Below are 26,077 nucleotides of genomic sequence, written 5' to 3'. Positions count from 1 at the left end.
ACTATATAAACAATTGATCAAAGATTACATATCAACAATATATTTTAACAGATCCAAACTTTTCAATGATTATAATTCCAAGCAAGAGTATTGTATGTCACACCAATTATTAGAATTATCAATTTAAATTATAAGGTCAACCTCCCAAATGTTAAATTATAATCAACACGTTCATAAGTATCAATGTTCTTATCTTCTTATCTGCATTCATAACTTGAGAGCCTAGATTCCGGTAACAAGTCCTCTTCAATCTTGATTGGTACCCTGCTCGCAGCGCCAAGTTTTTTGTGGTTCCAAACAAATAAAGAGGAGAATACACTTGGTTTCTTTCCTTCAGTCCGATTTATTAGTTTCGTATATATTGTACTTCAGCGTCAAATCATTACATAGGCCTAAGTCATTTCAAATACAAGAATTCAAGCCCTGCAAAATATGAATAACAAATAACAACCACTGTATCTAACAGTCAATTATAACAATAAGTAATAATGTAATAATTCACAACACCAATCCAACAACGAACAATCACAATATAATAGTACCTCAAGTTATACAACACCAACGTATGACACAGCATCAACTCGTGATAACAAGATAACAACTCCTGATTATTATACTTCCGATCGAGCAAAACTAAGATAAATATTGTAAATGCAAGTTTCATTAATTGTAAGCATGATTATAGTTAACATATGGTAAATCAGTTGCTTATACATATACAAGTTAAGCTTAGTACTTACAAAATAAGAACATAGCAAGAGCTTAAACAAACTCTCAAACAAAACAGATAATAATCTGTTATGTATAAATCAATCAGGTTTTCGACCATCATACTCAACATCTACTGCACTTACAAAAGTGACGGAAGACTGGTATAGTGCAATAGACGAGGGTAAGCTGGTCGGAATCTGTTTACTTTGAACAAAAGTGGCATGAATTGCTTCACCATTCAGTTGTACGTTTCACTTTTATTTTCTGATATATCGTTATCAATGTGAAGTTGTAATGATGGTCTTTACAATAGTTCATTACTAAGATAATATTCATCTGCTATTGAGTACAAAACACTTATTTATTTATAACATATTTATCCATAACTGCACAGTCAGGTAAAATAAAACCTATTCAACCTTGTGGTCCTCTCTTAAATACAAAAACAATGCTTTTTTTTAAAGAAACTGTTGATCAACTTTACTCATTAAAAGTATATTGTTTTTGTTAATAAACACGATAATGCAGTTATATAAACAGTTTTTAATTTCTTCTCAAAAATTGTCAGTGTTAAAAGTTCAGTGTGATAAAAGTGCATCAGTAGAAATCAGCAATCGTGGGTCTCGTGCTTCTGTAAATGCATGATGCTGAGCAATTCTAATATTATTAGCCGTACTTGACATGCACAGTCATAATGTAAGCTTCATTACTCACAGCTGAAAATACAAAAAAAAATAGATAATTTGATCATGGCTGAACTATATAAAAATATGGATATAGTTCACCCTCCCTCATAATTTACACAACCGTCACTTGTATATTACGTCACTTGTGTAGTATGCTAATAGAGATGACAATCATTTCATTGATATAATTTGTGTTCAAGTGTTATATCCATAATATTACAGTTACAGATTGTATATGAATACTCGATATAGCTATGGAACACGAGAGTAATATGTATTGTTCTAGGTAAGGCAGATTCATAAAACAACAGACCAATACTAATCTACTTCTCGAGACTTTCGACAGTTGCTGTGTTGTTATATATTGACGAGACGTACTCCAACGCAGTCACCATGCGGCTAGCAACTGCAAGAGCAACTGAGTAGATCTACGAAACTTATCAGACGTAAGTTTGTATTGGTTTATTTTCATGAATTTTGCTTAGTAACCTAGCACACACACTGAAACCATATGACGTTATTTTCACATTTGAGAGTAATAAGTGTCTTGAAATATCCTTGTATTTTTAAACTTGTTTTTAGTAGACCACACATATATTTGTTTGATTAGGCTATGTGAAACCAGGGAGATGTAAAGTGAAACACTGATTAAGAAATCAATAAAGGCCATGAACATCTTTATTTTACTTACAGCCACTATTCAATGTCTCTGCCTCGTCAGAAGAGCTGAATAAGAATGCTGGGGTGGGAATAATTTGTTCCCATTCACATCCATGCGATGTATCATCAATAACAACTAGCCATCCTTTATCATTAGAGCATCCACCATAATGTTTATTAACAAAGAACACTCGTTTCCTGCTGTAAACATTTAAAATAAATATATAATGTTATTTTTAATGTAATATTCCAAAAACTTCAAATATAGTTTTGTTATTTATTTGCAACTGTAATTCAATGATTTTAAGCCCAATTTCATAAACCATCACTGTTCAACTTTTGTATTTAATTTTAATTCAATAATAAAGATTTTTAATGTAGTACAGTATCAGATTGTAATAGACCTACCTGTTATGTTTTATATTTTGCTTATCATGTACAACAAGTTGGTAATTATTTCACACAAATTGTAAAATGCTATTAATTTTTTATTCTATGAATTGAATATTGAAAAACAAATATAATAAAATTGAATTAATTACAAAATATAATTTTTTTTTTGCTTTGCTTTCAATATGAATACATATATAGTAGGTCCAGGGAAGAGTGAAATTACAATTTCACTCTTATTTCACTCTTCCCTTGTATGCCTAATTCTATAATTTTCATATTACGTAAAGAAAAAACAGATTTAATACTTACAAATTACCTGCTATGCTGAAGTAATTCATCTCTACACCTGACTTTAAATCATCCCAAGGTGAATCAAGAAGATGTTCAATTGAAAACCAAGATGTTTTAGTCGTTGTTATTCCGTTAAATGTCAAATGTATAAGCTCGTCATAACATTTAGAATACAATGTTAACTTCACCTATGCATACATTATTAGCGATTATTAATGAGTATGTAGGTATATTTCAAGAAGAATGGACATGTACTCAATAGAGCTAATACAGAGTTTTAAAAATAAGTATATGAAAACAGAGAGAGATAAAAGGATGTTTAAGAGCAATTTAAATACTGGCTACTGTATGTATACAATAGGACATTATAGTATAGAATATCAGTAGCAATGTGTTCAATGGTAGATTAGTATAGATTATTACGCTACAAACCTGAATAATGTTCGAACTAGTCCAGTTTTCAAACAGTTTGTTCAATCTGAAGTTTTCTGAAGAATCAAATGATTTAGAAGCCTCCGATTCTGATGTTTGAGTTCCATCGACAAAGGACTCAACAATAGAAACTCCAGTACCCGACATGCCCTTGAATATCAAGTTCCATTCTAAAAAAGAATTGGCATGAACGATGAGGTTTCTCTATTCTGTATGTTAGGCTTTACCTGAGAAGAGTGAAATTATAATTTCACTCTTCCCTGGTTATAGAGTACATTTGCATAAATTTACGTCAAAGCAAATTTTGTAAATTGCGCATGACTTTTATAATTTGCTGTGCTATATACAAGATTGGTACATACTTTCGGTACTGATTTCACCCATCCAATTGAACCATGTTTACTGATTAGTTAGGTATATTAGTTATTGACATGTAAAACGAATTTAGGTTAAACTATTTACAAAGTGCTTGTCAATATGCTGAAACATACTCCCACAATACAACAATAACAATACATGCTTTTAATTGCTAGAAACCGGTTAAACAGCTCGAGTACAACATCTAAATGTTGAACATTTATTTTAAAGATGTATGTCCCCCTGAATTTTTTTTTATTGTTGTTTTTGAATATGCCATTTTAATTTCACATAATAGTTATCCACTTTGATAAAAAATTGAACCGAAAAAAAAAACTATTTACCTGAAAAACAGTAATTTAATGCAAATAGGCTGCCAGCCAATGGGGTTTTTGGTTGAATTTATGATCATTTATTTTGTATCATACAAAATTCTTCAAATGTATTACAACAAAAATGTGGTTTCGATTAAACCTTTTTTCCGGTCAATGTTCAGTTGAATTATGTTGAGTTGCGCTGAGTTTTCAGAATGATGGTGATTTCTTGGTTACGGTATTTTAATTATCTTGAGCGTGTCTATGACACTCTTGTGAAGTAGTTGTAAACCGAATGCCGGCAACGAGCAAACTGGCCCGCGTGAACATTTTTCTTAATGATGCAACCTAGCCTAGGGCATGTATATGCCCTTTTCTAATCTAGGCTTACATTAAAGTCTTAAATAAAACTGCCTGTGATTGTATTGTATCTCCACATAATATCTATTTCTGAAATATCATAGGAATATTTGGTAATACAGCATCTATTCTCATTTATATCACATGTGGTGGTGCTTGTATCATGTAAAGTTATGTTAAGGATTATTTCACTATTAGATACATGTGAAACACATGGGATGTTGTATTACCAAACATTCCTATGATACTTCGGAAATAGATACACTACCGAGAATCGGCTGAATAGCGGAGGTGTAGGCTGGGGGTGCGAGGGGTGCGAAAAGGTCCAGGTTCTTAGGTTTCTACTCCACCAAAGTATGAGTGCAATTTATGAAGACTTTGCAGCTCTAGCCATGGTGGGTTGGTAATGTGGACTTTTAATTTCGTTTAATACTTCAATGTCTAATTTCTGGGGACTTTGCAGCACTATATTTCAAATGTTCTTAGGCAAAGTTAAAATAATTAACTTAACCAAGAGGCCGCTTCTGAATAGACAGCAAAATTCCTGCATAAAAAAGGTACTTTTACCAATACCTGATTTACAATCTCCATTATCACAGAAACACACGTGAGTATCCAAACCAGAATGACCATGGTGATATTCGTCTTCACATTTTCCGTAGTATTCCTTTACAACAACAAAATAGCGTTATCTTATTATAATGACAAGAAAAAGAATTACTACACTGTGAAAAGTACAGTGTGTCGTAACGCTTATATGATTTAAAAATCATATAAGCGGCAACAGCAAATATTAAATTTATGTAGATTATTGTACAAATACAAAATTTTTGCGACATCACCATGGTGATAGGCAGATTAATCTGACTGTAGCCATGGTATTCATTGCGTTAGTGTAAATAATAATAACTGTTTATTAGTTGAATAGTGAGAATATTTCATAAGTTGAAAGATTAACGGAGATGATACGGAGCCGAGTTAAACAGGTAATCTTTCAACAAATGAAATATTATCTCCATTCAATGAATACAAAACAATCATTATTATTTGTTTTTACAATTTGTCCTATGCCTTCCTTCATAGGCACCATCGTAGGCTTATGTTTTTTTTTCCATATACTGAACTGAACATGCATTAGAAACATATTTTCACCGTTAGGTACTGTAAGGCTATACCGTACGATTATATAGAAATAATGCATCAAGCTTATGAGTTAATACCTGAATATTGTCATTTGATATATCAAATGAAAATAATCAGGTATATTGTAAATAAAATATTCTTCCTATTTAACTCATAATCATGCATTATTTAAATACTATCGTACGGTCAACAAATTAACAAGGCGCTGTTGGTTATATAATTTCAAACTGTGAAATTGAATGTTTTATATTCTTACCTTATCAATGAACTCATAATAAACTACATCGTCTACTACCTCGATATTGTTTGTATCTTCCTGTTTAGCGCAATTCAAATGACATACACTGCGCAATGTGTCGTAAGAAACTGACTGGCACAACTGATCCTTCTGGCAGGAAACAATGCATCGGACTACAGAAGGACTCTTGAAACTGTGTATTATGTGGCCGGGTAACGTAAAACCAATTTCAGTTTTCTTTATTATGCTGGATCGTTGGTGTTTTCTTTCAACAACCGACCGACGGTCAATAAATTCTAGAATAAAATATATGATAATTAATGTCAGACACAAATTATAATACAAACGCGATCAAACTTCTGTAGACTGTTTGTGCTAATGTTATACGTTTTTAAAAATTACATTTTTCAATTAGTGCATAATACAATTACCTTCAGATATAGCCATAATTGGATATCTTCTTCCAAATTCTGTTGATACGGTATGAAAGGAACCAATTCTGAGATCTTCTTTAACAATATTGCTGGCATATTCTATTTGTAAATTCTCATCGTCTTCATAAATTAAAAGAGCCTGATCAAAATAAAAGCCAATCACATCACCAGCTTCTACAGGAATCCAGACGGAACGAGAAAGAGAATGTGTATACGTTTTATTGAGTTCATCGACGGCCGGTAGCATTGTGCGGCCTATGAGTTCATATTCCTTCACTGTATCTGTAGGCCGCCACACCAGCCCAGTGAAATTCACAGATACAGATGGAATCCACTTCCATGCCTTGATGTATCCAGAACAATTGATAGGGTTGTCTAGATTTATCATGATCGCATTTCTGATTTCATCTAATATTGTACCCACTCTGAGTGTATCTTTCTTTGTACAATCAGCTAGCGATTCTGTAAAATAAAAATAAGTATCTAAGTATTGTATAGGTACTCAATAGTATAGGCTACCATAAATGTTATGATAAACATGTACAGTTTATTTTCAAACTTTCTGTTCTGTATTCAGGTTTTATTATTTTTGAAAACTAAAGAAAAAACTGAAAAGAAAACAAAGGCATGCCCAATACTAAATGTGTAGTAGTTTAGTTTATTTAATTATGTTATTTTAATAATATTCGAATTTGAATAGAAATTTTGCAGGCCGCATTATCAGATGAAAATCAGTTGTTTTTTTGTTGTCAACTTGATGGCGCTAAACTAATCCATCGCATAAGTAGACAAAGTTAAACAAATAACTATACTTTCAATAGCACCCTCGATGTCACGTATTTTATGGAAAATCTGTTTATTTTCGACACTGTCACCAGTCTATAATAATAGCACAATATAATTCTTAGGCGAGTTTTCTAAACATACCTTTGATTAATATCAGCAATACAAACAATATCACTTTTTGTTTGTTGACCATAATGTAAAGCCTGTTGACAAATCCAAAAAATACGAATGATTATTACTTAACCTTTCTACCTTTGTTTTTACGGTCAACTCGTTTTCAAAAAGTTCAGATTTTTGTGCAATGCAAAATAGACCTAAAAATAATGTGCCATCGAAAACGATGGGCCTTGCTGCAGCCTACTGTAGCTTTGATATCCACTTAGCGTGCAAGCAATACAAATTAAAAAAAACACAACACATTAAAAAAGGCGCCTAAATACATATGTATACATTGCATTATATAACCTAAGGGCTCATTTACACTAGGACGATAACGATCGAGGATAAAGAGATAAATATGCATTTTCATGTATACATTTTTATCCAATAACTATAGGAAAACGTCATTTGATTGGGGTTTAAAATATTATGTTTCTCAAAGACAGTCTAAATGATTATCCTATAGTTTTAGAACAAACACTGTTATAATTTTTTTTTTTTATAATGTAAGAATGTATGCTATCTATTTATCGTCAATCGTTATGCATCTAAAATCATAGGCAAAATAAAATTTGGTACTTAAAGACAATTGTTTAATTATGTATTTATTTTTAGCAGCTCACTATGTCGGTCGGTTGGTCGGTCGGTCGGTTGGTCGGTCGGTAGGTCGGTCGGTAAACACTAACTCAAATTTGAGCACGCGACTGCAGCCATGTATATGACGTTGTTTGACTAAATATTCAGCTATTATTATAGACCTATACTTTTAAAAAGTGTTCTTCTAGAACTATAGCCTTAAAGCCCTCTAGGCTTATTAATTTTAAGTTTTTCCAGCACAAGTGCATTCTACTCTTACAAAAAATGAAAAAAAAAACTCTCATGTTATTACATTATGGTGTATCGTGTAAAATGGTGGCTTAAAGTTCAATTTAACATAGGTGTAGTATTTATAATGGAAACAGTGTGTGAAAAACACATCTTTTCCTTCGGGTAAATTTATTTTATTCGCCAATAATGAATTATTAATTAGTAGGCCTAAATACTAGTTTTCAATTTCTGGTACAATTTAGTATGGAAAGTAGGCCTATTTTCACTATTGAGCGAAAGATACTAGCGATTTACTTGAATTTTTTCTTTTACGTAATAGCCCAGATTCTCGAATACATGAACTTTAATATTGTAGAAATGCAAGTATACACCAAGCAAAGGAATAAAAACACGACGTATTTTTAGTGAAATATAATCGTCACCATGTGAATTAAAAAAACATGTCAAATAAAAAGAAAATTTAACTATAGACTTTTTGTTACTGCAAGTATTGGCCTACCAAGTTTCTTTCTTAGTAAATTGGACGATGGAATGGTATCTTCCTCAATATAACATTCGTTACAACCCCGATTTTTGATTAAGGAATATAGATATATACATCTACTGAAGTGTATTAGTATTTTTAGTTTTTTTTTAACTCTGATTGATATTGAAATAACAGAAGTACATTTTGAGCAACTGAACGCAATGGAACTAACGGAACTGAACAGAGATGAACCATTGTGCGAGTGCTTATGTCGACATGGAACTAAACGCGCTTGAGTCGTAAAAAGTTCCTTTCAGTTCCAAATAAATAGAATATGAGCAACTGAAACCAACTGAAAGGAACTGAAAGGAACTAAGCTTATGTCGACATTTTTTGTGTGCATATCAGTTGCTGTCAGTTGCGTTCACTGGCTCGGAGCGCTTATGTCGACACAGTTGAGTTGAGTTGAGTTCCATGTCGACATAAGGGCACCTTTACGGTTACGGATAATTGGTATCTAGTATCACCAATTCAAAGACAAGCTCGTTCTTTAATTGATTACCTATCTAAACTGTCAATCACAACATTAACAATTCTCTCTCTTTTTTTTATTACGAATTCTTATTATTATTATTATTAAAATTATTATATTATATAAATGCTATTCAGTACTAACCTGTTTCATGTAACCTATGATGCCTACAATGCTTCAACTGACGTGCCGCACAAATGCTTCGTCAAAAAGTATTCCGATATTATATATAGCGAATAACAAAACAATAATGACAAATCAAATTTAGAAATGATGTATTGTGTATGGTATATTTAATAGAAACTTGATTTCTATTGTACACATTAATAGTTTGCACGTTCTATCTGGGATTATTATAATCTTAGAATCAATAATTAAATAAAAACTCCTTTCTTTAAAAAGGTATACAAAGTTATACCAGGGACGGGAGTTTCCACTCTTCCCTGGTTATGCCGTTGACTGCATTTTCTGTAGACTAATTTTACGTTGAAATTACCCATTCAGATAATTGCGAAAAAGAAAAAAGTAGAAACTCTAAGCAACTCCTCAATTCATTGACTTCATTTCCTAATTGTAATGAGTGTGCTACTATTACTAATCAGATTTAATGAATTTTTTTATATTTTTTTAACCACATCCCTCCATACAATTACCTGCGACTCACCTTCACCGTCTCGGGTCCGCGCGTGTTTGATATTATAAATACGATAATTATTAACAATTATTTCTCTTTCATTCTTACAGTAATTATATAAATGATAAGCAGTTAAAAGATCTTCGCTTCGCATTAAAATAAATACCATTTGATTAGTGGTATTGTTATAACCTAAAAAAAAACCACTTGTTTCATGCTGGGTAAGAATCTATTGACGTTACATTATAATAGTTATTAAAAATAATTTACTTATAACTTTCACGTTATCTTCTTTACGACATTTCAGACGCAAATAGATCAGAACAATTAACATCGTCGATGATAATATTAATGCTGTAGGCCTACATTTCGTCGATATTCGTTATCTAATTGCAATATGATATACTATTCAATTGTGTAGTATTATTATGTTTTGTACTGTACATTCCAAAAAAGAAATATAGATAATGCCTTTTGTTAAATCATTTGTGGTTATTAGTTGGGATAATTAATCTACAAGAAGGAATTATCTCAATTTTGACCACCTAAAAAATAAATTATTAAATAAAATTTATGTTGCATAATTTCCATGTATGTACGTATACATATTATAGGTTTTTAGGATAAACTCAAACGCGTTTTGCTCATTTACTCAAAACTACTTTTTTGAGATAATACCTGTTCGTAAATCATGGCAGTATTGTCAGTGTCTGGCACTCAGATTCCATTGGATAAAAAGGTTGTTGCTAGGTGAAGAAGAATGGAAAGTTTTATGCTAGTTATAGTGTCCTTAAGTCTTTTTATTATTAATTTATCAATTAATTATTATTGTTATATAATTTTGTAATGTTTAATACATGTTTATATTCGCATTTTGTTATAAACTTGTAATGACCCTGTCATTTGTAACAGATACTGTATTGATATATAGGTGCAGTGAGATAGATAAAGAGAATACATATAACAATTAAAATAAGAAGAAAATAAAAGGTTATATAAATATATTTAGATAAATACATTTCAGCATGTTATTGCACACTATAACATACTGTTTCTTGAAGGTGATAAACAGTACTCTTCAATCATCTGGTGCTAGGCTTCAATATTCAAATGTATATAAAAAGGGCATAGACAAGTTAAATTATAGATCACAAACAATGTGTTATTTGACTGATGCAGTTAATGTTGAAATGAAATAAAAATGGGACAACTCGCCAAATGAGAAAAAAACAATTATGAAAAAGAGTTATTGCAAAAATACGACCATACATTTTATTTAAAAATAATATATAATAAATTTTCTATTTTAAGATTTTTATGAATAGAATTTTCACATCTATTAAATTTAATATATTATGTGACAATTCCTCAGATCTAAATGTTCCCATCACCCATAAATACGAAGTACAACGTAGCATAATAAGTTTGTAGAAAATTAGACTGTACAGTAGCTTTGAATGTTTGAGTTGACTTTCTTTCAGCAGGTATAACGTGCTACACATAATGTGAAGATAAACAAGCGAGCAACGCCTGTAGTAATCAAGGGCACACCCCGAATTGTCTCAACAACCAGGTAGGCATATGTGTTATCTTGTCATTTCAGATCACCGAAGTTAAGCAACGTTGGGCCCGGTTGCGTTCTGGATGGGAGACCGTCTAGAAATCGTGGCGGGTGCTGTATATACTGGAGAGTGATGGTGTAATGGTAATATCGGACTAGCATGTGATAGGCATGGGTTCGAGGTTATCTGTACCATACTAATTGCATCCTTTGGCAAGATGCTTTACTCTCATTGCCTAATCTGGTAGGCGCTGCACTGTTGGCTGCCGTGGGTCCGTGGAGGGCCTAATCCGAATTTCCTCACTGAGGACAAATATTAATACAAAAAAAAAAAAAAAAAAAAAAAAAAACATCCGATGGCCAGTCATCTATATATAAATTTACGTAAGGGCAAAATTCGGTAAATCGCACGTTATTTATAGAATGTTTAGGCCTACTCGATGGTATATAAAGTTGGTTAGAACCTCGGTACTGATTTTAACCACCTGATGTAACCCTGATTACTAATTAAATTGAGTTAGATAATTAAAACGAATTTAGGTTCAACGATTTGCCCCAAATAGGGTGTTTTTACGTAAGGGCAAAATTCGGTAAATCGCGCTTTATTTCTAGAATGTTTACTCGATGGTATATAACGTTGGTTAGAATCTCGGTACTGATTTTAAGCACCTGATGTAGCCCTGTTTACTAACTAAATTGAGTTAGATAATTAGTTATTGACAATTAAAACGAATTTAAGTTCAACGATTTGCCTCAAATAGGGGTGTTTTTCGATGTGGTATACACTGTCTAATGGATGTCCTCTTGAAAAATACCTGCACACAATAATACGAGGATACTTCGCATTTTCCTATCTCCTTCTACGATAATTGTTTTTAACTAGATGGTCGTGCCCACAGATGGTTCTCGAATACATAATAATTTCAGCGTTAAAAAACTGGCGATTTCAAATGTACGTACCGCAGGACAATAATACATGTCGTTTACAGGAACGAATAAATAGACACTGTGATTTATGTACTGAACTAAAATTAGCACCCTGGGAATTACTTCCGAAAGAGAAACTTGTCACAAAATGAGACCAATTGTTTAAGTCAAATTTAAACAAACTTAATTTGTGTTTTGTAACATTAGGGTTGAGAGATGGGAAAGAGGATGGGTGCAAAGAGGAACAATTTTTAAATATATTCTTTATCCATGTAGTAACGAAATATTAATTGTTTTCATGTTTTACAAATAATATACCACTAAACACAGTAAAACATTGCGATGTAATACTTTGTTGAAACCATCACCGTCCTAGTCGATTGAAATAGTATAGTACATGTAACGATACATCACTACGACGTGTATAATATGTTTATATAATGTAAAACAATTTGTGAAAACCACCCCTATTCGTGGCAAATCATAAATTCAATTTAATCGTCAATAAATATTAAATTATCTAACTGAACTTAATTAGTAGGCCTAATGGTTTTCAATTGTTTCTTAGAGCCAATTCATACTTAAGTTGGTTCCTAACCCTAACCACCAAAGTTTTTCTGCGTTTAGGGCATGTGATGCACCGTAGGCCTATCCTCTACTGGCTTTACAACGCTACTCATGCCAGTGAGGGAAGGGTGATGATGTCACGTGGGTGGTTTAACTGCAATAATAAAGATTTGTACATAATATACGGCGACTGAAAACGCTAGCTCATTATCCGTTAAAAAAAATCTATATCCAACCTCTGCAGCACAGATTGAAAAAAAAATCGATCGAATTTCTGTTATGAGTATACAGTACTTGCCTTTACGACGCCTGAGGGAATAGACACTTGTGGAACAGAGATTGGAATGTTCCATTCATCGCAAATCAATACATTTGTATAAACGTATATTAAATCTATCAAAATAGTATTTTTTAAAAAAAATCGGCCTGTCTTCAACATTATGATGCTGTACTCGAGCTGTTCAACCGGTTTTCAGCCATTAAAAACAATTATCGTAGGAGGAGATAGGAAAATGCGAAGCACCACCAAACCAACATAAAAGTGATTGAATCATGTAGTGTACGATCCACTGGGTATATCCATGTAAAAAAAAAATTAAATTTCTACTGTTAACTACTTATTTTTGGGGTTAAACATCATTTTTGGTCAAAAATGATTGATAAACCCTACAAACCTCCAAAAAAACATAGCAAACTCCACTGAACCAACATAATAAAAGTGATTGAATCATGTAGTGTACGACCCACTGGGTATATCCATGTTTAAAAAAAATAAAATTTGTACTGTTAACTACTTATTTTTTGGGTAAAATTTTTAACCAAAAAATGATGTTTTACCCAAAAATAAGTAGTTAACAGTAGAATTTTTGTTGTCGTTTTACATGGACATACCTAGTGGGTTGTACACTCCATGATTCAATCACTTTTATGTTGGTTCGGTGGGGTGTTCTATGTTTTTTTTTTAGGTTTCCAGGGGTTTGCGGGGGTTTAGCAATACCCTGTTTTTCCCGCCAAATTGGACACCATATTGGATTCGGGCATGATGATGTCATCGTATCGACTTGATTTATCAACTACTATGAGAAGTAGTTATTAAAGTAAGCCTCTACTAATTTTAATCATTAAAACACAACTGCAAGTAACAAAAACTGTTAATTGATTTTCCCTATCCCCTATATATAGGTATTTATGTGCGTTGATAGGAATTTGTGTGTGTTATATAGGCCAAAATTTAAAAGTGCCATAAAAAATTTTCCCCAAGACCCTGGGATGGGGATTTTTTTTCTGACATTCTATATGGTATACTCTATTAGAAAAACAAAAAAAAATTTTCCTATACTTTTTTCCCGCAAATGTGTATAATAATTGTTCTGCACCCAGGCTATTATGGCCAGGAATCGATGTGGTTATGTTTTCACGGTGTGCAATACAAAATTACGCGGTCTACGCACGATTTAACGAAATCACGTTTGTAATCATATCTTCACAACCATGAATCACAATTAAATAAAATTTGGTACTCATAAATTCCAGGGCATAAATCATCATATGGCAATACAATTACGTGCGTAGCGCATGTAACGCATGCGTACGCGCGCTTAAAATGTTCAAAATTTATTTTCGATGAAATAAGAGTACGTTTCAGGCAATTTTAAGTGTTTACAAAATTGCCATGAGTGCGCAGATTTTTGCGCGCGCACTGCACTTTAAATGTTATTGCGAACTCTTTTTGCTCGATTTCTGTTTTCTTGACTTACTTTTCAACTCGAAATTACGTTATACGAGCACGTCAAAAGTGACAGGCTACGCACGTGTAAATTAAAAAAATATAACTGTTTTTAAACATTTCAACATTTTTAAACATGTTCAGTAATTTCGGTCAGTTGGTAGGTTGGTCAGTCGGTCGGTAAACACTAAGCATGCGAACCCCTGCAGCCATCTATATGGCCTTGTTTATTCTGAATACAGTTTTACTAATATCTATTCGATTTTCCTTTGTTTATTGTCATAATTTTCCAATCATGTAAATATATTGTTTTTTAATGTACAATAAAAAAGGTCTACTTTGTATTAAGATAAATACGGGTTTTTTTTTTATTGGTTTTACCGTAATTCATTCAAATGTTGGTAACATTTATCTGGTTATAAATAACAATTTCAGTGTGTGAAAATATTTTAGTATAAGTTAAGTTTAACTATCAAGATCCTAGATATGCCCGATTTTCACATTGCAAGTACAGTAAAAAACAAGATCTTGTAAGGAAGAGCCGGAGTGTTTGCAACATCTTTTTTGGAAATGCAAAAAAGTAATATCATTTTGGAAAGACGTCCAATTCTGGTTGAACAATATAAATATGAAAATAGTATTCAATGCAAAACATATTTTATTGGGTTTTCCAAAAGATTCTGTAGACCTAATAAATTTCATTATTTTGATTGGAAAATACTATATTTATAGATGTAAATGGAGAAATATAGCAGTCACACTAAAATACTTCCTAGTCGAACTAAAATATCTCCAAAACATGGAATGGCATATTGCACAAAAAAATAGAAAGTTAGAAAACAAATGTTTGGCAATTCTGATCGAAATCTGATCGCTTTATTTGTTTATACATTTTCACATTTGGGTATATATTGTGTATGTAGTGATATTGAATTATGAAAGTTGTGTATTTATGGTTTTTTCTTTTTTAAACTGAAATCAAACTTATTAAAGATGTTTTTACCCCCTAAAAAACATGAAAAATGAAGATTTATGTAATTTATAGCGTTCTTGTATTTTTTATGTAGATTAATCACCAAACTGTTCAATTCGGACAACTTAATATATCTTTTTTTATCTTTATTATCTCTATTTACCATACATTGTTTTTCATTGTTAAATTACTTAGAACAATGAATTGTTAATTGCAGAATTTGATTTTTATTTTTATTTTGTGTGTGTGTTACTGCTGCGTCGGTCTTGTTTTTGGTACCATGAAATATGAAATAAAAAAAACAAAAAAAAAGTAATTGATTTTAGTACCTTTTATTTGAGCTAGTTCATACAACTACTACAGCAAAAACGTAACTTTGAAAAAGTAATTTAGATTTGTCTTAATTCTGCTAGTAAATGTAGTTTTATTTATAACTATATCCAGTGCAGTGGCGTCTATGTTGTTTTTTCAAACATGGTTTTGTGCCAATAGCATGGTTGCTTGTTGTAAGCCTATGCCTATATATATAAAGTAAATCGATAAAAAAGTTTAAATTAATTTATGTACACATTCTTATATTATATATATTGGATATTTGTTTGACCATAAAGGCAGGATGAAAAACAGCTCATCTATACTGTGTATAAGTAGTCGAATAATCTTCCACCGTTCCAGATGATAACATAATTGATTGAATATACAATTAAATCGGTGGCATATGCTCATACACATAAGAATATAAATAATAATAATAATATAAATAATAATACCACTAATAATAATAATTTATGAGAACATTTATGACAGTTATTTAATCCTTAGCCTATATGTGGTCATTTGTAGTAATAACAATATGTGGTAGGTTTACAATTGAAGGTTGAAAAAAAAAGGATGGGTTTGCAATATCTTATCTTTGAAATGTACTTTTTATCGATTGTTACAAGGGACAGATACATTTGTTTGGTGCAATGACGGATAAACATTAGCACCAAGAGCAAGTGCTTTTTAAAAACAAATAATTAAGCCCTGTTATTAAAAAATGTATATTGTTTAAATTAGTTAAAATATAAAGTGTGGCAAAACAGGGAGTTGTCTAATGTATTATAATATATCCTCACTTCTGAGGACGATCATTGTATTGACAAAACGTCGCAAAACTCAACATTTATATCCAGAACTAAATATACGCGGTGTAGGAGGCCTACCGCAAAATTTAATTCAACATAATAATTGTTATAATAAACAATTATGTAGTTTTCAGTTTGTGTAAAAAAACATAGAAACATTTTGGCTATCATTTTATGGCCTAAAAGTGATCCACAATTTGGATGCTGGTCCGGATTGCCTCCCAAATTTAAGGGCATCTTTTATACGTTTTAATGGATTGCATTATTGTAGTTTTGACGTACGGCCTAAAATTGGTAGACATGGGCCCTAAACTGTATTTTATGTTTATTTAAACACTGCAAACAGTAATTCACAGTTTGTATATAATTTAACTGAAAATCGTTGACTCATTCCCAGAAAAAATTCATGAATTTGGTAAACTGTTGCAGTGTTATAACGTCATAAGGCCACTCGTAGGCCTACTCAGAGAGCAAACGGGAAAACGTCACTGAACACGTTCTCAGATTTGACAGTTAACGTTCCAGTCAAATTGCGCATGCTCATATCATTAAACACGACGTAATATGGTATCAGTCGACTTTCTGTAATAAGTCTCACCTCCTAAACTGCTTAAACTTTACATGTATATGCCAAAAATATGTTAAACTTACAAGTGCTTGATATTCAGAATAATCTTCAGAAACATTGATGGCAATTTACTGGGTAAGTCTCCTTCTAATCTTGATCTAAACTTGACATGTAGGCCTACAATTGTAAATGGTTCAGTGACTAACGCTCACGGTCATTGGCCAACAATCACGGCGAGGTACCGTAATACCGACTGAGCCTACGGTAGTTGCATAGTGAACAAAACTGTATGCTACATAGGCTACACCACATTATCCTATAATTATATACTTTGGTATAGAAACACTAGATTAATTTACAGACATTGTAAATGTAAAATGCATCTGAGTTCCTGCCATTGCTAAGCCCATCGTTGCGTATTGTCTGTCGTTCGAAAATGACAACCACAACATACTATTCAAATTACGTATGATTGTGTATGGAAATGCATCCTTAGCAGGGCCGTCACATAGTGAAATTCAGGTATATACCAATTAATAATAAAGTTTTACAAACAAATTGTTAGACAATAAGAAGCATGTTATGTTAAAATTGTAGATTTATTCGTATAAAATCATATCTTTATATAATAAACATTTAAAAAAGTGAAAATAAATTATATACAGCAATGTAAAATTCTTATATTTATTTACTATATATCTTGTCAACTTTTTCCATAATTTATTTTTAACTTATGTCCAATCTTGAGTTGGATCCCAGTACTGTGTTTTTTAAAGATTTTAGTTATTTTGGAATTTTATCTTGTTCTGCGTATGGTTCAGCGTCGATGCTGTAAATAGTTGAGCATTGAGAGTAATTCTGAAAAAAAAAAAATGATATTAAATAGGTGATTGTTTGAGTTTATAAGACATGTGTGGTATAACCTCATATTGATCTGGAGGTCGTAGGTCCGAATCCCACCAGAGTTATACTTTTACTTCGCAGAATGTTCTATTTTATATGTAGGCCAAACAACAATTATATAAGACCAATTATAATCTTGTTTGTTTTGTTTGTTATGCCTAGCTCATTATCTTTTTCTTTGAGGCCAAAAAGGAAATTAGTAGTAAAACTGCTAATATTAGAAATAAAACAAGAAATAAAATAGTGCTTTTATGACCACATATGTTAAACACGGCGGATGAAAACATACACATTACAATATTATTTGGGTTTATTCTCGTTGTATTGATCAACGACTCCGAGATTCGTAATCAAATACGCTAATCATCTTCACTATCTACAACATAATGTTTAAATTATAACCCAGTTATAATGATTATATAATCTATTTAATCATTATTTAAGATCATTATTCCTATCTGCCGATGCCTATTAACTCACCTGAAGTTAAACCATAGGGTAGCTGGCTTGAGTGGCAATTCCACACATGTTACCTTTGCGGGTAATCTTAAAGTAGCCCTCCATTCCCCATGTAGTACCCCAGCTGAAAGAAAATACAAAATAAAAGCATTTTATTAAAATGAATTGTTTTGTTAATAGTCAGAGCCATATATATAAAGAGTTACGGCATTGCGTTCACGGATTTTGGAAAGTCACGTGGGGTGCACACCGGCCATCTTTGTGTCCAACTTTGCTTATGTAGAGTATGGAGTCGAGTCATTTGCTTAAAAAATGTATAACATTCACAAAGCTTTAAATATCGAATTTAATATCAAAACAACCAATTTGTTTAAAGGTTTTTGTTAAGATAATAACAAAATCATAAAACGTTACTGCGAGCATGATTTTAAACAACAAAATGTAAAAACAATGCATTACTATTAGAGAATCGCTGACAAACTAAACGCGCACGCATGCATGAAGCGCACAGCTAGAGCAGTTCCGAAATTGTTGTTTAAAATCATGTTCGCAGTAACTTTTTACTTGTTTTTATTATTTTAACAAAAACCTTTAAACAAATTGATTGTTTTGATATTAAATTCGATAGTTAAAGCCTTTTGAACGTTATACATTTTCAAAACAAAAGACTCAACTCCATACGCTACATAGGAATAGTTGGACACAAACACGGCTTCTACTCCATTCAAAGTCGCAACTCTTTATATGACTCTGTTAATAGTATGTAAATCGCGCCCTCTATATCGTCCCTGATAATGTGCACTTCTGGTTTTGCAGATACTATTCCGACATCAAAATGAAAACAGAAGGATGCTCATGGAATATTAACAACATATCAATCTATTTATTGTGTCTTATTGTTTGAGAAGGTTAGGTTCAGTTTATTAGAGTTAAGACTGATATCTAGTTAACATTTTTAGAAATATCGCCATGTTTACATTAAATATAATTGATTATCCGGGTTCTGTGTACTCACCTGTTCTTGATCAACCAATAGGATTTACCAGATTCACCGTCTTCACCGTAACCAACAGCCAAGACTCCGTGATCCAGACGTGTGCTGCTGCATCCTGGTTCAGAGTATACTCCTAACAACCAAAGATAAAAAGAACGTACATGACTCTTAACGAATTGATTGCATTAATGAGTGCACTTACAAATACTTAGGCAATTAAAAAACAAACACTTATTCCCTTCCCGTTTCTACGCATAACAATAGAGACCATAAAATGGCCTTTCACTGTTTTGACTTTTTCATCACCATGAACAGAAAATCGGGATAGAAACAAATAATACCTTGATGGTAGAGCTGGAATGACTGGTGGCTAGCATCCATTGCAACTGAGATTGGTCCAACAGTGGCTACAGCACTCTTTAGTTTCTGTTCGCTGCCAGACTCAACATCTGTGTAACCGGTATCAGTGGCAACAACAAGACTAGCATCAAACTTGCATTTACCATCCTGAATGTTATATGTAAAAGTGTTATTTAATGGCGTGATTATCGAATTTATTTCATTGGGTAGTATATATTATTACGTCATCAATTATCCTCTTTCGTAGTGTGCTGGCCACATCAAAAACGGAACATGAAATAAATAATGAGTAACCTCCTATATTTTAAAGCTCTCAATGCGCGTAGGACTTATTCAACTACCATACTATTATGGACAGGGATTGCCAGCCTCAAACCTGCACCGATTGGATTATTGTGGATTGCCTTAACCCCTTGGTCACTCGACTAAAAATACCAACCGTACCTCTGCTGTGTATGAATAGCTTTCCTCTGATTCAATACCACCATTAGCTTTGATGTATTTAAAAGCGTTGTCCATCAATCCTCCTTCACAACCGTCATTACCAAAGCTGTGGGAACAGTCGACAAGCTGTTGTTCACTGAGAGAGACCAGTTTGTTGTATTTCTTGAAATGCTGACCTTCTAAAGAACCAGTCTATGAAAAAGAGATGTTTTAATATTGGAATTTCATAACAGATATAGCTCTACTATTTGTTTACATTACTATAACTGTTCGAATATATTAACGACGACGCATGCTAACTGTGTTTTTTCGCTTCCTGCCGTCTGATTGTTCCTTTTTTTCTTTTTTCTTTTTTCTTTCTGGACCCCTCAGGATACAAACCTCCGGGTTTAGAGAGTTATCCTTTGCTCCTACTCGTTGTTTTGTTGTTGTCTTTGGACAGTCTTTGCTTGTATCTTTTCTTTGTTCTGAATTTGTTATTGTTTAAGTCTGCGACTTTTGATGTTTATTTTGTACAATTGTATTTTTATATGAGCAAGAAATAAAAACAAACAAACAAGCAAACAAACAAATACTATTTGTGCAGTATGCCGTGACACAGCGTTCACGTTAAATGTGACTTCTTGAAATTATGTTAACCTTAGATTAGATAAACCACATGTTTGGCATTGTATTCTATTATAGTAACGTCACATATAAATCACATGTGACGCTGTCACATATAAACCAAATATGACGCTGTCACAAACCTGTTTCCTTGATATAGGCAAACTGTAGATAATTACGAGATTAATAATTTGCGGTGGTGTTTTACTTGAGGAATGTTGTATCAGATTTTACGTTAAACAGTGATTTATTTATTAGACAAAGGGGGAAGAAACTATTTTCTAAAAGAAAACAACTTAGGCCTAAACAAATAATAATTAAAAAAAACATATAAACTTACTGTAGAGAATGCCCAGCAGGATCCACATTGTTCCTAAAAGTTTAACAAAAACACCAAACCAAATTCCTTTAAATTCTTCTTATAATAACTTAATCTTTTATTTTGGAATCTTTCGTTCCATAGAAAAAAAACATAGTACGTATACATTTAAAAACAAAATATAAAACACGAGTAACTGAGTACAATGACGCACTCTCATCTCAACATACTATTCCATCTGAAGAGCGTCGTCACTCATACATTATCTACCGAGACTATTAGAGTTCTGCGTTCAACGCTACTATGTTGATAAACTATATAAATCATTATTTCTATCAAATTATGTATCTTAGCTTGATTTTTTTTAAATTAAACTGTAGTTGAAGAATAAATAAATTATTAAAAACAAATATTTAGTGATCTTTTGAAATTTTAGTTTGTTTTTATTGAAAATTATTAAGTTTTAAAATGACTACTTCAATAAGCCTATTCTAAACCATTGGTGATCTTGGGTTCACTCAGGCAAGTTGAACGCATTTTTTGGTTGGCTAGCAACCACGCAGCGCCACTTACCGTCCACGCACCGCAGAACTCTATTGAGACTAATACATTTTTACTTTCATTAAAATATTTAACCAATTCCAATGCAACAAGATCTTACCTGGTTCTTTACAGGTGTGACGAAACCCTTTTTGGTCCAATCTACTTCAGTTGGTGCCTCAAAGTTACTTGGTTCCAAATACGTTGATCCACGAGTTTTGTTTACTCTTAAATAACCATTGAAAAATGATACAAATTCAGCGTTGGTCTGTAAAAGAGAATTAAAATTTAAATTACACCGATAAAATTATAGGCTCAACACCAGAAATTATTGACCGACAGAAGAATTTAACACGTTTTGACCGTGGCAAACCTTACAATGTAACATATAGTAAACATAAACTAGCAATGTATCGAACATAAAGAACCCCTAATTGCATTTTATATAAACGCATCCATCTCCGACCAAAGGTTTTCCCAATAAATATGAACTGTAATTCTGACAATTTCTGGCCGCATAATAAATAAAATACGACGCCCCGTAGCGCCCTCAATACAACTTACCAGATCAGCGAACTTGTTGGTTGCGACAGTGTGAGTGTGAAGTCCTTTGGCATATTCAGCGTTGTGTTTTTGAATGAACTTCTGGTTGTCTTCAAATACAGATCTGCGGTAGACTTCTTCTTCTGGGGTGTATGCCTTGTCTGGAAATGAATATAATGAAAAAGAATTGCGATTACGGTTATTGACGTCATCAACTAATTTGATTATAAACGTCGAAAGCCAGTGCAGTAGGTTTAATCTCAAAACGAGGCGTATCATGGACTACTCATTAATATCTATGCATTAAGCAAGCAATCGTTGAAGGGAACAGCTAACTAGAGACCGAAAGAACCATGTAGAGACCGAAACAGCTAGAAATCGAATCAGCTATGGGGACCGAACCAGCAAAATTAGAGACCGACACAGCTAGCGAAGGACCTAGCATCCGATATACAGTATACGAGAGTTTTATTCCCATAAAAAATATCGTTTGTAATAATGTTATTCTTGATAGTCAAATAAAAACCAATTAACCAATTTAATTTTGCTACTGTAAGCTACATATGCTTAATATGACTAAGACAATTTTTATGTTGGAATGCAGCCAATATCTGAATTATAGATTCAATATCTAAAAAATCAGGAAAACTCATTGTAAATTGTTTCGCTTTAATTTGCATCATGGCACGGATCAATCGTAGCTTTTGGTTTGAAATGCACGGACATTTAAAGAAATGCCATAACATAATTGATAGGCATGTAACTTCCGGGAAATGGTGTAATGACACGACGGTTAAAAAAAATCTTTTGTCGTATAAAAACATTAACAAAAACGTACCGTTTCAATAATTCGCATTGAATACGAATAATATTTCTCATGTGAATTTAAAGTTCAAACAATCTCGTTTACATTGATGTTTACTGTATTTCATCGGCACTCGCTTACACGAAATACACACGTGTGTCACGCGTGAGGCAAACCGTAAGTATTCTGTGTCGGTATTAAATTACCAGGTTAATTATTGAAACTACACGAAACAATTATGATTTGATTTGCCTTATTGAAGAGCCCGAAGATCCAAACAAATAGAATTATGTGTTTGACAAATCATGAAAAGTGTCTTAATATTATACGATTGGTTGAATAAAAATCCAACAATAATCTACTGAATTTGAATTGTCTAAATATAACATGAATTCTTACCGAATGTTCTTTTAAACATCTCCCATTCGGGATTTGGCATTGCCACAGCGGCACCAATAAGTAACACGCACAGGAACAGCTTCATTATTCGGTATTGGTTTGTGGTACGAACAGATCAAAAAACACAACCTGAATGATACGCAATGAAGTTATAATATATAATATAGGTTTGTTTCAGGCACGTGAGTTAGAATATTGAAATAACACTGTACTTTGCACCACTAACTGATCTTGTGATGCGTCACGTGAGGCAGCATCACATGATGCTATCTGATTATGATCAGTGATTATAGAAGCATCTGTATTGCTCTGGGGCGCATGTGACGTCACCAAAGCAAATTAATGATAGCCGTACACACAGTAAGTAGGCCTACGCTATTATTAGATATAAAACCATAATGTTTGTATTACTTTTATAGGTGGTAATAACAACACTACTTATAATTTATGATAGCATAAAAATGAGTGGTTTACCTTTATAATGTGTTCACTTGTGGTTATAATAAAAAGATATGGTAGGCCTAGGTTTCATTTTCGAGGCCTGGAGAGAAGGATGAGTTCGCAATACCTTATCTTTGGAGTGTACCTTTTATCTGTTGTTACAAGGGACAGATACATTGATTGAAGTGGTGACGGGTAGCAATAGCAATTGGGATAATTATCATATAACACGTAGAAAGTTCAATGAGAATGTGTTCGTTGAGAGGAGGGAACAATTGATTGTTCGCATATACTTTATTAAGGATCTAAATTATAATAAATAAACCATGCAATGCCAGACGGGTTCATGAGAGTTTGTTGTCCATGTGGGGGAAATGGAGACTACACTCATACTCAATTCCACTCATACTCAACTCCACTCATACTCAACTCCAGCTCATACTCAACTACATTCATACTCAACCCCACTCATACTCAACTCCACTCATACTCAACTACATTCATACTCAACTCCACTCATACTCAACTCCACTCATACTCAACTACATTCATACTCAACTCCATTCATACTCGCCACATACACCAGTTTTGTTGAAATTATAAATCACACATACTGGGTCAATGAAAGTTCGTTTTCCGAGGGACTAAAAGCTCTATACAGTTGAGGTGTATCAGACATATCTTTCATATATTGACGGGAATCTTCTCAAGTATTTATTAACAATGGGTTTATGAGTCCGATCTGCTTGTAAAAATAGGCTATTACACTATTAAGTCAAATTGAGTGTGTTCGCCTATCTTAATGAGGAGGAAAAACACTCCGAATCACATTTTAACCATGTTTATTTAATTAATAAAAAAAAACCTAAAATTCTGTAATTGTTTCATATCCAGAAATTAATGATATTATTGTCTGCTCGTAACGGTTTATTTATAACCGCCATGGCCTTTTTAATAATGTGATTACCTTCTATTCAGTTTAAATTAAAATAGATTAAAATCACAATACTTTCAATGACTTGGAAACAATTAGCTCTGTTTTTCTTTGCATTTTATTTCATAATTACACAATTACAACGTTTTGTTTACTGAAAAGAAGGCTACCGAATTCAATTATAGTCTGACATTACATTTTGTTTGTTTTCTAAATACATTAGGACATGGCAACGCGGTAGTCGGAACACAATGAGAATTCGTTTATTCGTTTATTCAATAAATATTCTCCACACATATATATATTAAAAATACATAAAAATAATGATTATATTAACACGTTCGATAGTAATTAATAAAAACATAGTATATGTGGAAGGAAGCCTGCATAAGTTAAAACTTTACGCCTAGGCTCCAAGAAATGATTGAAGTACAGTAATAAAACAGACCCATGATCTTTGAAGTGAAAATCGATTTCATTGTGATCCACTACAAATGTAACAAATGTAACCAGTAGCAAGAGGACATTATCGCCAATAAATAAAACATTATTGGTTTATAATTAGCTTGGTTAAACGGTTGGTCAAATTGTAATCAATAAGCTACTCTCTTATCTCCGGAGTTATCGAAGTCACTTATATGAGCCAATTGTGTTTATTATCAACGATATGCTATTTGCAGCTGCTCTGTAGACCCTTATCATTTCAACCCATATTTGTTGACTATAAAAGCAGCATCGCTAGAACGTGTTTTTTGTTGCGTTTCTGTATGTTGATTTATTTTTACTAGGCATAGGCCTACTTTTTGTATATAATTAAAAAGCTACCGATGCAGGCTATCGTGTTGTAGTTGTTTTACTAAATAAAGTACGGTTTAGCGTTGATATTGCATATCTAAAACAAAAGAAAACTAGAAAGCCACTCTGAGAGTGCACACCTCCGCCTAATGTAAAATTCTCCTACATAAGATTTCTCCGGAAAAATATATATAAATTATTTGTGTTGGTTTAATGCTGTGTGTGATTTATGCTAATTTCACTACCAAGCCTGCTTTCCACTAGGTAAAATTTATTTGTTCGAATACAATTTTTTTCGCAGAGAAAAAAAACGGGATACCTTTTCGATGAGTGTTCGTGAACGAGTCATGAAAACTTTATTTTCTTAAACTAGGTAGACAAATATCAATACTTATCATTGAAATGATTATTTCGGTTCTATTGAATAAAATAATATATGCAATTCCAAGAAATTAGTTAAAACCTAATTTGAATTAAAACTGAAAACAAGAACCAGGAAATAGCTTGTTCCATATTCATAGAACATGTTACGACAAAAAGTGTGATGTGCCCAAATATGGTAGTGATATGCTTGAATATAGTAGTAATATGACATCATCATGTCCATATATGGGCACATTACATTTTTTTCACATAAAGTTTGATAGTGTAGACAGAGCTTA

At 32.5% G+C, this 26,077-nt stretch overlaps 2 protein-coding genes across 3 annotated transcripts; both read right to left on the bottom strand.

Annotated features, from left to right (window-relative positions):
* Nucleotides 1-226: 226 nt before the first annotated feature.
* On the bottom strand, nt 227-7,000 carry LOC140054879 (uncharacterized). 2 transcript variants are annotated; one of them, XR_011846582.1, is made up of 9 exons: nt 6,947-7,000; nt 6,017-6,481; nt 5,604-5,881; nt 4,778-4,871; nt 3,174-3,343; nt 2,760-2,929; nt 2,089-2,258; nt 543-1,427; nt 227-423 (listed from the first exon to the last, which is right to left on the bottom strand). XR_011846582.1 is itself a non-coding variant. In XM_072099984.1 (8 exons), the coding sequence occupies exons 1-8, from the start codon at nt 6,996-6,998 to the stop codon at nt 1,378-1,380; spliced, it is 1,449 nt and encodes a 482-aa protein (XP_071956085.1). In that variant the 5' UTR covers nt 6,999-7,000; the 3' UTR covers nt 445-1,377. The 2 variants fall into 2 exon arrangements, 1 of the variants encoding a protein (XP_071956085.1); XM_072099984.1 differs by lacking the exon at nt 227-423 and having other exon boundaries at nt 445-1,427.
* A 10,461-nt stretch (nt 7,001-17,461) lies between these two features.
* Nucleotides 17,462-23,416, bottom strand: LOC140055058 (procathepsin L-like). Its single transcript, XM_072100235.1, has 9 exons — nt 23,246-23,416; nt 22,063-22,202; nt 21,620-21,766; nt 20,980-21,012; nt 20,034-20,225; nt 19,571-19,736; nt 19,251-19,362; nt 18,257-18,359; nt 17,462-17,731 (listed from the first exon to the last, which is right to left on the bottom strand). Exons 1-8 carry the CDS (start codon nt 23,328-23,330, stop codon nt 18,263-18,265), a joined length of 972 nt encoding a protein of 323 aa, XP_071956336.1. The 5' UTR covers nt 23,331-23,416; the 3' UTR covers nt 17,462-17,731; nt 18,257-18,262.
* Nucleotides 23,417-26,077: the final 2,661 nt, after the last annotated feature.

This window comes from Antedon mediterranea, chromosome 7, assembly GCF_964355755.1.
Source record: "Antedon mediterranea chromosome 7, ecAntMedi1.1, whole genome shotgun sequence".
Taxonomy (NCBI): Eukaryota; Metazoa; Echinodermata; class Crinoidea; order Comatulida; family Antedonidae; genus Antedon; species Antedon mediterranea.
This window is presented reverse-complemented; position numbering and strand designations above follow the sequence as displayed.

Coding starts and splice junctions, on each gene's coding strand:
- LOC140054879 (XM_072099984.1), bottom strand. CDS start 6,998: ATGGTCAACAAACAAAAAGTGATATTGTTTGTATTGCTGATATTAATC. Junction 5,882..6,016: donor AATTATGGCTATATCTGAAG/GTAATTGTATTA, acceptor ATTTTATTCTAG/AATTTATTGACCGTCGGTCG. Junction 2,930..3,173: donor CTAGTTCGAACATTATTCAG/GTTTGTAGCGTA, acceptor ATGTATGCATAG/GTGAAGTTAACATTGTATTC.
- LOC140055058 (XM_072100235.1), bottom strand. CDS start 23,330: ATGAAGCTGTTCCTGTGCGTGTTACTTATTGGTGCCGCTGTGGCAATG. Junction 21,767..22,062: donor CCAACAAGTTCGCTGATCTG/GTAAGTTGTATT, acceptor TCTCTTTTACAG/ACCAACGCTGAATTTGTATC. Junction 19,363..19,570: donor ATTCCAGCTCTACCATCAAG/GTATTATTTGTT, acceptor TTTGGTTGTTAG/GAGTATACTCTGAACCAGGA.